General features: G+C 44.6%; 1 protein-coding gene across 3 annotated transcripts in view; it reads right to left on the bottom strand.

The window, feature by feature from the left end:
* Positions 1-15,482, bottom strand: part of LOC138753979 (prominin-2-like) — a 95,289-nt gene that overhangs the window by 17,715 nt on the left and 62,092 nt on the right. For all 3 annotated transcript variants that reach the window (XM_069917648.1, XM_069917646.1, XM_069917647.1), the window contains 5 exons: positions 13,373-13,465; positions 9,996-10,049; positions 7,507-7,587; positions 6,962-7,030; positions 1,946-2,035 (listed from right to left, as the gene is read on the bottom strand). In XM_069917648.1, coding sequence (XP_069773749.1) covers positions 1,946-2,035; positions 6,962-7,030; positions 7,507-7,587; positions 9,996-10,049; positions 13,373-13,465 — 387 coding nt within the window. The remainder of the gene's footprint in view (positions 1-1,945; positions 2,036-6,961; positions 7,031-7,506; positions 7,588-9,995; positions 10,050-13,372; positions 13,466-15,482) is intronic.

The raw sequence follows: 15,482 nt of genomic DNA, 5'->3' as shown, positions 1-15,482 counted from the left end.
AAAAGAACTATATAAGAAATTGAAGGAATATGGAGAAGTGTCGGGATACAAGATAAACGTAAATAAAAGTGAAGCAATGCCTATGAATAACGCGGATTTCTCAAAATTTAAGGAGGAATCCCCATTCAGATGGCAAACGCAGGCAATAAGATACCTAGGTGTGCAAATAAACAAAAATCTAGGCCAATTATATAAACTCAATTACAATCCACTAATGAAAAAATTACAGGACGATTTAGAGCATTGGAAAGAGCTACCACTAACACTGATAGGAAGGATAAACTGTATTAAAATGAACATTTTTCCAAGGATACTATACTTATTTCAGGCATTGCCAATACAACTGACAGAAAAATTCTTCAAAGAGTTAAAGAAAATAATAAGGAGATTTTTATGGAGAGGGGGGAAACCGAGGATAGCACTAGACAAATTAACAGAATGGTATAAACAAGGAGGCTTACAATTGCCAAACTTCAAAAATTATTATAGAGCCGCACAATTAAGGTACCTATCAGATTTTTATCAAACAAGGGAAAAACCAGACTGGACGAGACTAGAATTAGATAAAATAGGGGAAAAGATACCTGAACACATATTATATAAATGGGACGAAAAATTGGTACAACATAGAACTTCTCCAGTATTACACCATCTCCTCAATATATGGAAGAAGATTCATGTAGAAAGAAATAAAATAAATTACCAAATACCAAAACTAATATTGACGCAAAATAAGCTACTCCCTTTTACAATAGACAACCTTGCCTTTAGAAAATGGGAAAAAAAAGGGATTAAAAGAATAGAAAATTGTTTTTCAGGAAGTAGATTCTTATCCTTTGAACAAATGAGAGATAAGTACAATATAACGGGAGATACAGCGCTGGCATATTACCAACTGAGATCCTACTTGAAAGATAAATTAGGAAGCAACTTGAGTTTACCAGAGGGAAGTAACCTTGAATATGTGATTACAGATACAATGTTAATCAAAAGATTTATAAAAAATATGTATATTAAACTGCAAGAAAAGGAAAATGAGGAAACAAATGGTAAAACTAAACAAAAATGGGAACAAGATTTAAATATAAAGATAAAAAAGGAAACATGGGAGAAGTTATGCTCTGGAACGATGAGAAATACAATAAATACGAGGCTGCGTATGATACAATATAATTGGTTACACAGACTATACATTACACCGCAAAAGTTAAATAAATGGGACCCAACAGTATCTGATAGATGTTTTCGATGTAAAAAAGAAAGGGGAACAACAATTCATGCAATCTGGACATGTGAGAGAGTAGAAAAATTTTGGGATGATCTCAATCAGATATTAAATAAAATAACAGAAAACAATATACCAAAGAATCCAGAGATCTTTCTCCTAAGTAACATAAAAAATAAAGAATTTGGAATTGACTTGGAGGATGCACAAAAAAGATTTGTTAAGATAGCCCTAGCTGTAGCAAAAAAATGTATTATGTCAACCTGGAAATTGGAAGATAATTTGAAAATACAACAATGGTATATAGAAATGAATAAATGTATTCCATTAGAAAAAATAACATATAGTTTAAGAAATAATATTGAAATATTCGAACAAGTATGGGAGCCTTACATTAAATACAATAGCGAAAACCTACCGGGAACAAACATTACCTAAGTTGATGGAAGGAGAAGAGAAGAAAAGAATGGACTCAATAGAATTTCTGGTGTATTTTTGTTGAATGACAACATTGTCTAACTGAATTAATGCAACCTAGATTGTATAACTAAAATGGATGAGAGGGGGGGGGGGACGGGAGGGTGGCTTGGGAGGAGGGAGGGGGGAGGGAGAAAAAGTCACTGTAAATGTGTGGAAAAGAAAAAGTGTATATCATGGCTATTGTGATTTATGGTGTGAAAAATAAAAAATTTAAAAAAAAAAAAAAAGACATGCACTTACCCAGGGATCTGTGATGTTGTCACACAGTAAGACACGGATATTGTCGATCAGGATCACGGCAGGTTGGCAGGTCAGCAAATTGTCCATTAGCTGTCAAAAAAATGCTCAATAAACTGGCTTGTTCCTGGATTGCACACTGTCGTCCACTCCTCCAAAACCCTGCCCCAATCATTCTGCACAGTCCATAAGAATAGAAAGAGAAGCTGGAGGCAGCCCAGTGGCCCATCGAACCTCTCGATAAGATCGTGGCCTATCTGGCCATGGACTCTGGAGACCGGCTCATGGGAACCAGGTATCGGGGAGGGGGGGGGCTCCCGAAGGACTTTGGGCGCCGACGGCTTCCCGATCATACCAGAGGTTTGGATCTGGAGCTCGGGTTGGCCGATGGTTTGAACTGAAGGAGCGCTGGAAGCAAATCCACGGACACTCAATGTCTCCGAAGGGAATCTCTTTCTCCTATTGTTAGGGGCGCCGGTCAACACTAATAGCGACTCATTGTTTGCCTTGCAGCAGACAGAAATTGACGTATAGTACACTTTTAATTAAGTAAAATGACAGTAAAATGAACCTGAACCTTGAACTTACCATCCTGTTCCCCAGATCTTAATTCCCTGCACTTCAAAAACCTACCTTCCTGTATCTTAAATACATTTAATGAGGTAACCTGTACTGCTTTCTTGAGCAGACAATTCCAAAGATTCACTTCTCTCTGGGAGAAGCCATTCCTCTTCATTTCTTAAGTAGATTTCTTAAATCTACTTTCCTGAATCTTCAAGTCAACATCATTGACCATCTTTGCAGGATAAAGACGAGATAGCATTTCTACAGGGCCACGGAGCATAGAAACAAGTTAGGAAAGCAGTTAGCACATTAAAATATTAAGATATACACTGAAAGTGCATCTGTAGTGGGAGTTCAGGAGTCTGATGGCTTGGGGGAAAAGCTGTTTCCTGCTCTAAACATAAGGGCCTGAGTGCTTTGGTACCTCTTGCCAGATGGCAGAAGGGAGAACATTTTACATGAAGGATGTGGAGTCTTTCACAATATTTATTGCTTTCCGCCTGCATCGAGTGTAGTCGATGTCCTCCATGCTAGGAAGAGGTTCCCCAATGGTCTTTTCTGCTGACTTCACTATCCTCTGCAGGGTCTTGCAGTCTGTGATGGTACAGCTTCCAAGCCAGGCAGGGATACAGTTACACAGAATGGTCTCAATACATCCTCTGTAGAATGTTGTGAGGATGCAAGGTGGGAGATGGACTTTCCTCAGCCTTCACAGGAAGTAGAGGCGCTGCTGGGGTTTCTTGGCTGTGGAGCTGGTGTTAAGGTGAGGTTCTCCACCATGTGCATGCCAAGGAACTTGATACTCTTGATGACCTCATTGGTAGAGGGGAGCGTGATCTCCCCAGGCCCTCCCGAAGTCAACAACCATCTCTTTTGTTTGTTTTAATGTTCAGTTAGAGGTTGTTTGCTCTGCACCAGTTCGTTAGCGTCTACACTTCCTCTTTGTATACTGCCTCGTTCTTACTGATATGGCCCACCATCGTCGAGTGGTCAGCAAACTTGATGATGTGGATCAAACTCTGGCTGCACAATCGTGAAGCCGCAGAGTGAAGAACAGTGGTCTAAGCATGCAGCCCTGGGCGGGGGTGGGGGCGGGGTGCCCTATGCTCAGTCTGATAGTCTTGGAGGTGCTGTTTCTGATCCGGACTGCTTCAGCTTTCCCCATCAGGAAATGGAGAATCCAACTGCAAAGGGAGGTGTTTAGTCCCAGCAGGCCTAACTACCTTATCAGGGACTGGGGTATGATCATGTTGACTACTGAACTGAAGTCAATAAACATAGATTCTTCATTTTCCAGGTGGGTGAGGGCTAGATGAAGGGCTGCAATAACATCATCTGTGGAGTGATTGGATCTATATGCAAACTGCAGGGGGTCCAGTGAGGGGGGGGCATCAGATGCTCGATGTGCCCCATGACGAGCCTCTCAAAGCACTTCATGACAATGGAAGTGAGTGCGACAGGGCGGTAATCATTGAGACAGGACACAGACGACTTCCGTGGCACTGGGACAATGGTGGCTCTGTCTCAAACTGTCCATACCCCAATGTCACTGACCCCTTTCCTGGACTCTGTCCCAATCACTCTGCATGGGGCGGAATGCTCATTCACCAGGACCCACCCTAATGAATTTGCTACAGCCAGTTGAAGGCATTGCGGTTAAAATCAGGTGTGCCTGCCTCCTTCACCATTGCAAGAGTGCCTTCCAGAAAAAAACCTCAAGGATCTCTAATCCCACCACACGCATTGAGGCCACATCTAGCAACATCTGCTGGAGACCATGAGGAAACAGGGGGGCAGAGGTTTGTCGGTCAGGGAGTTGTACGCCGTGAGGAGCTCTCACAGAGGAGTTGAGACCAGTGTAGATCAGCCATGATCGTTGTGATAAAGTCGGCACAAGTTTGAGGGGTCCTGCTCCAATTTTATTGTGTTCCAAGATCTTGGGGCGGCACGGCTGGCGTAGCGGTCACCACACGCTGTTACAGCGCCAGAAGTCGGGTTCGAATCCCGCGCTGTCTGTAAGTAGCTTCTCCCTGTGTCACTGTGGGTTTTTCCCGGGGGTTCCGGTTTCCTCCCACCGTTCAAAACGTCTCGGGGGCTGTAGGTCAATTGGGTGCAATTGGGCGGCATGGGCTCGTGGGCCGAAATGACCTGTTACCGCGCTGTATGTCTAAAATCTTTTTAAAAAAAATTAAGTCCTCCCAGTCATTCAAAATAATCATGGCAGTTCATGATCGCCTCAATCAAATGCACCACAGAGGGGCTGTCAGGTGCTAGTGGTGTTCCTCAGAGGTCGGAGTTGGGGGCCGATTTGGATGATGGAACTAATGGTTTTGTGGCCAGGTTTGCGGATGATATGAAGGTAGGTAGAGGAGCAGGTGGTGCAGATAAAACACGGAGTCTACAGAAGGACTTTGGTACATTAGGAGACTGGGCAGCGAAGTGGGAAATGAAATATAATGTCGGAAAGTGTACAGTCATGCACTTTGGTAGAAAAAAGAAATGAGCAGACTATTTTTTTTTAAATGGGGAGAAAATTGAAAATCCCCAGATGCAAGGGGCCCTGGGGGGTCCTTGTGCAGGGTAGCCTGAGGGTAAACTTGCAGGTTGAATCGGTGGGGAAGAAGGCAAATGCAACACTGGCGTTCATTTCAAGAGGAATAGAATATCACAAGCTAAAGGAACAGAAGCAGGCCACTAGGCCCATCGAGTCTGTTCCATGACTCACCCCTAGTTCCAATTTCCAGCCTTTTCCCCGTATCTCTTGATACCCTTACTAATGAGATACTTATCCATTTCCTGTTTAAATACTCCCGGTGATCCAGTCTCCACTGCTTTGTGTGGCTGTGAGTTCCACAGATCCATGACCCTCTGACTAAAGAAGTTCTTCCTCCTCTCTGTTTTAATTGGATAACTTATAATTTTAAGACTATGACCCCTTGTCCTCGATTCGCCCATCAAGGGAAACATCCGCATTCACTCTGTCAAAACCTTTCAATATTCGAAATGTCTCTATGAGATCCACCCCTCACTCTCCTTTATTCCAACAAATACAACCCAAGAGCTGCCAAACGTTCCTCATACCTTAGCTCCTGCTTTCCAGAAATCATCCTGGTAAATCTCCTCTGCACCCTCTCCAACATCACATCCTTTCTAAGACAGGGGGCCCAAAATTGTACTCAGTTACTCCAAATGGGGTCTCACTAGTGCCCCAGAGAGGCTTTATAAGGCACTGGTGAGACCTCACAAAGTATTGTGAGCAATTTTGGGCTCCTCATTTAAGAAAGGATGTGCTGACTTTGGAGAGGGTTCAGAGGAGGTTAACAAGGATGATTCTGGGCTATTATATGAAAAGCACTTGACAGCTCTTGACCTGTACTCATTGGATTTTAAGAGAATGGGTGGGGGGGGGGAGGGATCTCATTGAAACATTTTGTATGTTGAAAGGGAGGGGACAGAGTAGATGTAGAAAGGTTGTTTCCCATGGTGGAAGAGTCTAGACAAGAGGGCACAACTTCACAATTATAGGGTGATATGATTATGTGTACTGGCTGGCCCGCCCTCCGGGTGTCTTCTTGTCCTTGACTCCTCCCTGGTCCTGCCTGTTCGACCCCGGGCCGTAAAGGTCGAGTCCCCTCTCCTTCCCGCACATTTTCTTAGCCTGGACCCAGGCCAGCAGTCTCTAGTACAATAAAGCCTATTGTTCCCTTCAGCCTTTTGTCTGTGTCATTATTGGGGCTACAGATAGCGCCCAACAGGGTGTCCACTTAGAACGGAGAAGCATAGGAATTTATTTAGCCAAAGGGTGGTGAATTTGTGGAATTTGTTGCTACAGGCGGTTGTGGAGGCCAAGCATTAAGACAGAGATTGATAGGTCTTGATTAGCCAGGGCATCAAAGGCTAAGGGGAGAAGTCTGGGCAGTGGGGCTGAGTGGGAAAATGGATCATCTCGTGATTGAGTGGTGGGCAGATTCGATGGGCTGAATGGCCTATTTCTGCTCCTATGTCTTATGGTCTTAAGAATCCAATCAACTCAAGTCAACAGGGGCAGGATCTCCATCTCTGTGGCTGTCTCCAAATGCTGGGCAGTACACGTTGGATTGGGTGTTTACACGGAGCTATTGGAGCGTGTGACTGATGGTGACTTGCACCGACCTACAGGAGATGGTGGCAAGAAGGGTGGGCAGGGAGGAGGGTCTCCAAAGAGGAAGAACAAGATTTTGGTAGGGGGAGAGGGGAGGTTTGGGGTCATTCCAACCAAAATGATCAAAGGCCCGACCACCAGCAGCAACCAGATGCTGGGGTCCAGTGCAGCAGATGCACATGTTGGAGAAACTCAGCAGGTCATGCAGCATCCATTGGAGGCAAAAAGAGGCGAGAGAATGTACGTTGGCTAGTGTGTGGTGGCACAAAGCCAAATGATGTGTTCATGGACGGGACAGAGTCACAGATACTCACCATGGTTCGGATCCACTGGATGTACTGATCAAAGTATCCAAGCTCTTTCATAGTGAGGCACTTGCTGACCTGAAACAAAACACTCATGAATGTTCCTGTCACAGGCGGTATACATAACCTGCACCATTGCACACCCCGGCATCATACTCTGTCCTATCACCCAGCTCCCTTTGTACCTCAATCTGCTTCTGCATCTACCCCCTCCCTTCATTCGCCGGTCTTTATCCAAGTTATAAGGGGAGCAGGAAGTGGCCACTCAGCCCATTGAATCTGCCCTTTAGGACTCTGCTCAAAGTTTATGGGCCCCCTTCCCTGCAAAGCAGTCGTTTAGTTGGTTTCCTCTGTACTCCTCTCCCAACCCCCCTATGCACCTTGGGCGATTTTATGCCCCTACCCCTACGTTAAATGTGCTGCGATCCTCGGTGGGGGGGTGGGGGGAGGGGGACATTTGGCCCTCATTGAGAACAGCTGATCTAGAAGCCTCTTAAATGCTCCCATTGTATCTGTCCCGTCCACCTCCCCTGGCAGCCCCCGTCACAACTCACATTTTTCAGAACAGTTTGAGTGGTGGTAATAATCGCTGCTTGGGCTACATCAATGCTCTGGATGGTTTTAATAATGAGACTCTGAAACAAGAAAAATTACCATAAAAATCAATGTATAAGACGACCCCCCCCACCCCCACCTTCTCCCCAGAATTTCCACTTAAAATGGTAAGTTTTGAGCCCTAAGACTATATAACAGGACGTTGTACAAGGCTACCCCAAGTCTGGCACTTACCACTGACCAGTGGAGTGATGCTGTCACAATATTTTAAAGCAAATTACCCAATAAAGGTTTAATTTTTATTAGCATATTTTAAAATAAACTACCGTTGGATTTAATACTTAGCAAGGGGGAGCGTTGAGACTTCACTGTTAAGGTTCAGAGTTTATGCTTGGGGAATAAGACGACCACTGGTTTTGGGGTGACATTTTTAAAGATTCAAAACAGTCTTATTAAAAATAACATAACATTATTCAGCATCGTCTTCAGACTGGCTCTATTGTGTAAGTCCCATCTATTTGACTTTCTGTGAACCCCCTTCCAGAATTCTTAGAACTGTGCACAGGTTTGGTGGCCCAATCAGTTAGATATGATTAAGCTGGAATTGATGCAGAAAAGATTCACCAAAATGTTACGGGACTGGTCGACTTGAACTATAGGGAGAGGCTGGGACTTTTCCCCGAGGAGCACAAGGGTGCAATTTTTGGAGAGGAGGAGATCAATAGTCATGGACCTTTTCCCATGGTAAGGGAATCAAAGGCTAGAGGTGGAGAGAGGAAAGATTTAAAAGGGACCTTCTTCACACAGAGGGTAGTGGGTGTCTGGAACGAGCTGCCAGAGGAAGTGGTAGAAACAAGGATAATTGTATGTTTAAAAGGCATTTAGCAGATTTAGGAAAGGTTTAGATCAGTGGTTTTCAAACATTTCTTTCCACTCACATACCACTTTAAGTAATCCTTTGCTAATTACAGTGCACTGATGGCATAGGGATTACTTAAGGTGGTATGTGAGTGGAAAGAAATGTTTGAAAACCACTGTTTTAGAGGGATATGGGGTGATCACTGGCAAATGGGACCAGCTAGGTTGGTAGGGATGAGATGGGCTGAAGAGCCTAATTCCATCTCGTAGTACTCCATGACAATGAGTCTTATGAAATACAAATCACTGAAGGACCTCAGTGGGTCAAGCAGTATCCACGGAGGAGATGAGGCAGCCTCCACCCAGTACTACTGCCCACGGCTCCCTACAGGTTTTAAGCAATCTGTTAAAGGAGCCAACGGTGCTTTATTTAAAATTCTGTCACCTAGGGTCTTGGCCCTAGATGGTAGCGCCTATGCTCGGCAGTAGCCACAAGGGATCGAAGGAGAAGCAGAGAGACAGCCCTAAGGACGGTGACCATGGCAGTGGACCAGCAGGCAGCTCTGCAGCTGAAGTTCGCACACAGGTGATGAGCCGTTGATGACTTGAGGGCAAGGATCCCGCGCAAGCTGCGGGCTACTGGTGACTTGAGCTCAAAGTACGCACACTAGGCTGTGGGATGTTAGAGAGTGGCTCATGAGAATCAGGATTCAACAGGGTGCTGAGGCCAGGAAGGGCTTCTAAAGGGCCCCAGGCATCGAAGGCTTCCACATCTCGTTGGAGGTTAGGATCTGGGCTTGGTTTGCTGATGGTTTGAACTAAACTGGAGTCTGTGCAGGTGAAACGATGGACACTCAGTGACCATGCGGGTGTTAAAGTGGACCCTTGGTCGCTTGAAAACATACACAATTAGAGCTGCACAAACAGATCTGCAATCACTTTTCAAAGCCTGAGAACTCCGTTATGGTAAGAAGCACTACCTTTCTACAAGGGGGTTCTCTTTTGCTCCTCTTTGACTTTAAGGGGCACTTGGAAATGATAATGGTGAATATTTGTCCACCTTATGTATCTGATCTGAACAGTCAGTGTTTTGGGTTGAAAACCTGCTGCAGCCCCTGAGGGGCATAGATAAGATAAAGAGTCATGGAAACTTTGTCTGCGACAATCTGGTCACTGAGAAACAATAGCCCAATGTTCAAGGGACCTTTCACTGGGGTGGCATGATGAGTGGAGCAGTTCGTGCAACATTGCTTCAGTGCCAGCGACCAGGACCGGGGTTCGAATCCTGTGCTGTCTGTAAGGAGTTTGTATCTTCTCCCCATGTCTGTGTGGGTTTTCCCAGGGGCTCTGGTTTCCTCCCACCATTCAAAATATACCATGTATGGTAGGCCAATTGGGTGAAATTGGGCAACAAGGGCTCATGGGCCTGTTACTGTTAATTTAAATTTAAAATAAGATAATACAGTCTGAGATTACATCGAAGCAGGAGTGGAATGCTAATCTTGACCCAATGTGGAGCAAGTCCCATCCCCATAGTGTTGTCATTATAACAGTATTTTCCACACTGGCGTCAAAGTAAGTACAACAACATTCCCTCAGCGCTGATGCGTTCTCACTGTGAAATACATACCTGTACAGTGGGAGCGAACGAGGCCACGTTCTGGTAACTTGTGTTCAGACGCACCTGAAAAGAAAATCAGCATTAATTCTGTTTGCTTGAGACCTTCACCAAACAGCTTTCTCTTCATGCAGTGAATCTCTGATATTAATGGCTCAGAAGCATCGTCAGGTTTGTATTCTGCCTCAGGAGGTGATGGTTTCAATGCTCCTGGTAATCTCACCAGGGTCCCGATTCCACTCAAACTCACCGCTCCTGCACACCACCTCAACTCAGAGACTCCAGTTTAAACTCACCAGGTTCATGTGGAGGTTTATTAACAATATGGTGCAAAATTTTTTTAAATTACCGTAAATATTCGAGTATAATGCAAAAAAATTTGTACCAAAATTTGAGCTCCATGTGGGAGGGGGGGGGGGTCGCATTATACATGAGGTTATAACTTTAAAAAAAATTTCTTGGGGGGAGAGGAGGGGGGAGAGATGGCAGTGCGAATCAGTGGGAGAGGGGTGAGAGAAACGCCAGCATGACTTGTGCAGGTGAGGGAAGGGGGGTCGTATTATACACGGGGGTAAAATCTTTCTCCCTTTTTCCCCTCAAAAATGGGGGGGGGGTCGCATTATACACGAAACGAATTATATATGAATAATTATGGGGTAATTGCAATTGTGATAATGCAATAAGGAAATGGAATCAATTTATTGTCATGAACTTGTCACAAAATTTGTTGCTTTGCCACAGTATTACAGACGCAAATATTGCTATGAATTACATTTTTTTAAAAAAATCGTGCAAAAGATGAGAAAGTGAGATAGCGTCTGTGATTCATTCCTCTCTAATGGCGGAGGCGAAGAACCGTTGGGTGCTTGTCTTCAGCTTCCTTCCTGATGGTACCAGTGTGAAGGGAGCGTGGCCTGGGTGGTGGGGGCCCTTGAGGATAGAGGCTGGTTTCTTGAGACACCGCCTCTTGTAGATGTCCTTGGTGGAGGGGAGACTGGTGCCCGTGATGTCTGTAGTCTTTTCTTGTCCTTGGCATTGGCACCTCCAGTCAGAAGGCTCTCCATGGTACACCTGTAGACATTTGCAAGAGTCTTTAGTGATAAATCAAATCTCCTCAAACTCCTCTCACATTATAGCCACTGGAAAGTCTTCTTTATGATTGCATTGACATAGAGGTCCCAGGACAGATCTTCAGAGATGTTGACACCCATAGATTTGAAGTTCTTGTCCTTTTCCACTGCTGACCCTTCGAAGACGACTGGCTTGTGTTCTGCTGAAGTCCACAATCATCTCCTTATTTTTGCTAATGGTGAGTTGCAAGGTTGTTGCTGTGACACCACTCAATGAGCTGATTCATCTCCCTCCTGTACGCTTCCTCATTGCCATCTGTGATTCTGCTGATGACCATGGTGTCGTTGGCAAATTTGTAGATGCATGGCCACATAGTCATGGGAGTATAGCAAGTAGAGTAGTGGGTTAAGCACACATCCCTGGGGTGTGACTGTGTTGATCATCAGTGAGGAGTAGATGTAGTTTTCAATTCATTCTGACTGGGGTCTTACAATGAGAAAGTCAAAGATCCAGTTGCAGAGGGAGGTGCAGAGGTCCAGGTTTTAGAGCTTGTTCTCCACCGCTGAGGGTATGATGGTGTTGAATGCTGAGCTGTATTTGATGATTTTGCATGCCCTCTTCAGAGAACGATCCTATAAATCAAGTCGACGTGGGGGTGGGGGGGGGGGGGGGGGAGAGGAGTCTCCACTGATCTTCTCCTCCTCTCTTATGATCCTGTGGATTGACCTCTGATCCATTTCTCTACAGCAACTATACCACACAGTGACGCAGCTGGCCAGGACGTTCTTGATAGAGCTCCTGTAGAAGGGTGAGATGATGGTGACCGGTAGCCTTGCCCGCTTCAGTCTTCTCAAGAAGTGTGGTCACTGTTGCACCTTCCCAACAAGTGGGGAGATGATGTTGTGTCCGCACAATAGTTTGCTCGTCAGGCTGCATACATTTGTGATGACCAGAAACCGAGCAACTACAACTATTTCTGCTGCACAATGTGGCCAAATCCATCACAGGCTCCAACCTCCCGTCCACCGCAGACGTCTGTGTGAGGCGCTGCCTCCAGAAGGCAGCCAACATTGTGTGAGGCGCTGCCTCCAGAAGGCAGCCAACATTGTGAAGAACCTCCATCATCCTGGTCACAACATCTTCTACCTTTGGCAGCAGGCACACAGCCCTGAAGGCCAGCACCTCTTGGTTCTCTTTCCAACAGCGACCAGACTCTTGGACCTCTCCTTGGTATACTAATCATGGACTGCTCCAACTTCACAAAAGGATTGTCTGCCATATTGTATTGCCACCTTTTTAAATGTACTATAATATTTGTGAATATTATAACAGTAAAACCCCTGGTATCTGGCACCTATGGGGATTGTTAGATGCCAGATAAGTGTATTTTCCGGTTGCTTGAGACTTACTCTTCTAATACATTAGAATATACAGCTTAAAAGACAAAAATACTACACTGTACTTACATTGAACAAACTTCACTTGCATGAATATATAATCCTTAAAGAATTTTACTTTATCTTCAGTCACATTCTTTGAAAACATTTAACCGTCGCTGAATTGGCAGGTTCTTCCCCCTCTACAGAGCCGCCCGGAAATCAAACGATAACATTTTAGATAATTAATCCCCACCCCCACCCCCCAAGTTTACAGATAAAGCCTCTGACTGGGGCAACTCTTACTAAGCAGGGATAAGGAGATACTTTAAGAGAGTCACCCATCGGCAAGCGGCATCCCGGACGACGCCATTGCTGTTTCACCCAACTTTATTTAAACAGCTGCTATGAGCAAAGGCTCTCCCTCCGGTGGCTGAATATTTACTCCCATCTTCACCAAAGATTTATGTGTTACTTCAAAGATCATCTATTTTTACAATTTTAAACTTGCAGTTTTTTTTACCGATGATTTTATTCTTAATTAATTATATTTTTAAAATTTATTTTCCTAGATATTTTTTTTGCCAGTTGCTTGAGGCTGGCGGTCACTTGAATTCTGGATACCTGGGGTTTTACTGTATGCATCCTTTATATTTATTGTGTCTTTTCAATTCGATGTAATGCATACTACTGTAGTATTTTTAATGAAGTACCTGCCAGCAGTAAGAATCCTGGTGGATATGTTAAATTGGAGTGGTAGAAACAGAGGGGTATAAAAGAGACATAGAAACAGGGGGGACAGAGGGAGGACACAGAGGGGGGGACACAGAATGAGGGACACAAAGTGGGGGACACAGAGGGGGAAACAAAGAGGAAAAAACAGAGGGGGAGCTTTTTTTGACAATAAGCTCATTATCTCATATACCTTATCTTAAAACCCACCAAATCTTGTCGCAGATTGTTCATGAGCGTGTTGTCTATTTCTTGTAGTTCATTACTTTGACGAGACAAATTAGCTTTGATTACTGGGTCGCTCTGTGGGGAGAAACAGGAGAACTGAGTTCAGTGCTGTGGGCAAGATTGCGCACATTCCCCTCAGGGCTGGACCCTTGGCCTGGCCCTTATGGCCATGAACACAAGATGCTACTTCACTGAGTAAAGTTCCCCCCACACCACCCCCCACCCAGTGACATTAACAACAGTGCAAAGACCAAAATAAACTTCCAGCTTAATTTCACTCATTCTAATTCAGTCACAGTTGAAGCAACATTTACTGAACCTATGACTGTGTGGCTCAATACAATAACAATAACGGTCGTGTGTTGTAGAAAAATGGGCGATGGGTCAGCATATAGGAGGGAGATTGAAAGCTTGGCCCAATGATGCACCAACAACAATCTTGCACTCAATGACACCATCATCAAGGAGCTGATTGTTGACTTCAGGAAAGGAAAACCAGAGCAGTACGACCCAGTGATCATTGGGGGATCAGATGTGAAGAGGGGGTGAGCAAATTTAAGTTCTTGGGAGTCACTATCTCGGAGGATCTGTCCTGGACCCAACACACCAATGGCATCAAGAAGAATGCATGCCAGTTCCTCTACTTCCTCATGAGTTTGTAGACATCAGAAACCCTGGCAAATTTCTACAGATGTGTGGTGGAAAGTGAGCTGACCAGCTACATCAAGGTCTGGTATGGGGGAACACCAGTAGCCCTGACCGTAAAGCCCTGCAAAACATAGTGGACACAGCCCAGGACATCATAGGCAAAACACTCCCCATTATTGAGAACATCTACAGGGAACACTGCTGTCAGAGAGCTGCAGCAATCATTAAGGATTCACACCACCCAGCACACGCTCTGTTCTCGCTGCTGCCATCAGAAAAGGGGTCTAGGTGTCACAAGACTCACCCCACCAGATTCAGGAACAGCTGCTCCCCCTCCACCATCAGACTCCTCAACAACAAACTCAATCAGGGACTCATTTAAGGACTCTTACTTTTGCACTTTATTGATTTTTCTTCTCTCGGTATAAACAGTACAACTCCGAGTATCCAAGATCAGATTAGGATCCAGAAGTGATTTCAGAAAAAAAATCAGAAATTCTCATTTATCTGAAAAATTTTGATGCCGAAATGACTTCTTCAGATAAATGAGGATACATGAAACAATCAGAAATCCTCAGTTATCCAATTTTTTTTGGAGCTGAACTGTCATCACAGGTTGAAAAACTTTGGCGTTTTTGAAAAACCTCAGAGTAGAATTTTGAGTTTTTGGGGTGCGATTTATCTTATTTTGTTCAGGTTTTGGGTTTTTTGGGGTTGAGAATGAAACATTATTTTAATGTTTAAAAAGCCTTTCCTTGTTGTTCGTTGTTGTTTAAACACCGTTACAAGTGATTTGCTGTTGCCACTGAGCTGTTTTTTTTTTAAAAAAAGACCAGTTCTCTGAAAATATCATTTGTCCGAAGTAGGCCTGGTCCTGACCATTTTGGATCATCGGAGTTGTACTGTATTTCTTTATTTGCTTATATGTGTACGTTGAGTACAGTTTTTTTGCACTACCAATAAGTGATAATTCTGCCTGGCCCACAGGAAAAAGAATCTCCGGGCTGTATGTGATGTCCTGTATGTTCTCTGACAATAAATCTGAAACTCTTCCCCACAAAAACAAACACTGGACTTGTGCTCTTTGAGATCCGTGATGTCCAGTGACCTCAAGTATATCCTGACACGTGTGGACACTGTGTGGGCCACATAATTGACCTCATGGATACACTCCCTTTCCCAATCCTTCTCAGGACTATTCTGGGCTGTTGCCGTCGCTCTCTGTGTGGCTGACAGTTTGCTGCTCAGCTGAAGAAAACTTCAGTCAAGTTCTGGTTCACAGGGAGAAGGCTCCATCTGCTCGAACCTCTTCCCCAGGAGTGGGCAGAGTGATCACATGATCTACTTCCCGGGAAAGGGCCAAAATCACTTACACACATTAATGGTACAGTTGTGCTTCTAACACTGTGGCATCTTCAGCCCCACCACCTCCACACTGGCCGAT

Source organism: Narcine bancroftii, chromosome 2 (assembly GCF_036971445.1).
Source record: "Narcine bancroftii isolate sNarBan1 chromosome 2, sNarBan1.hap1, whole genome shotgun sequence".
Classification (NCBI taxonomy): domain Eukaryota; kingdom Metazoa; phylum Chordata; class Chondrichthyes; order Torpediniformes; family Narcinidae; genus Narcine; species Narcine bancroftii.
Note: the sequence above shows the minus strand (reverse complement) of the source record. Positions and strands in the feature narration are given on the sequence as shown.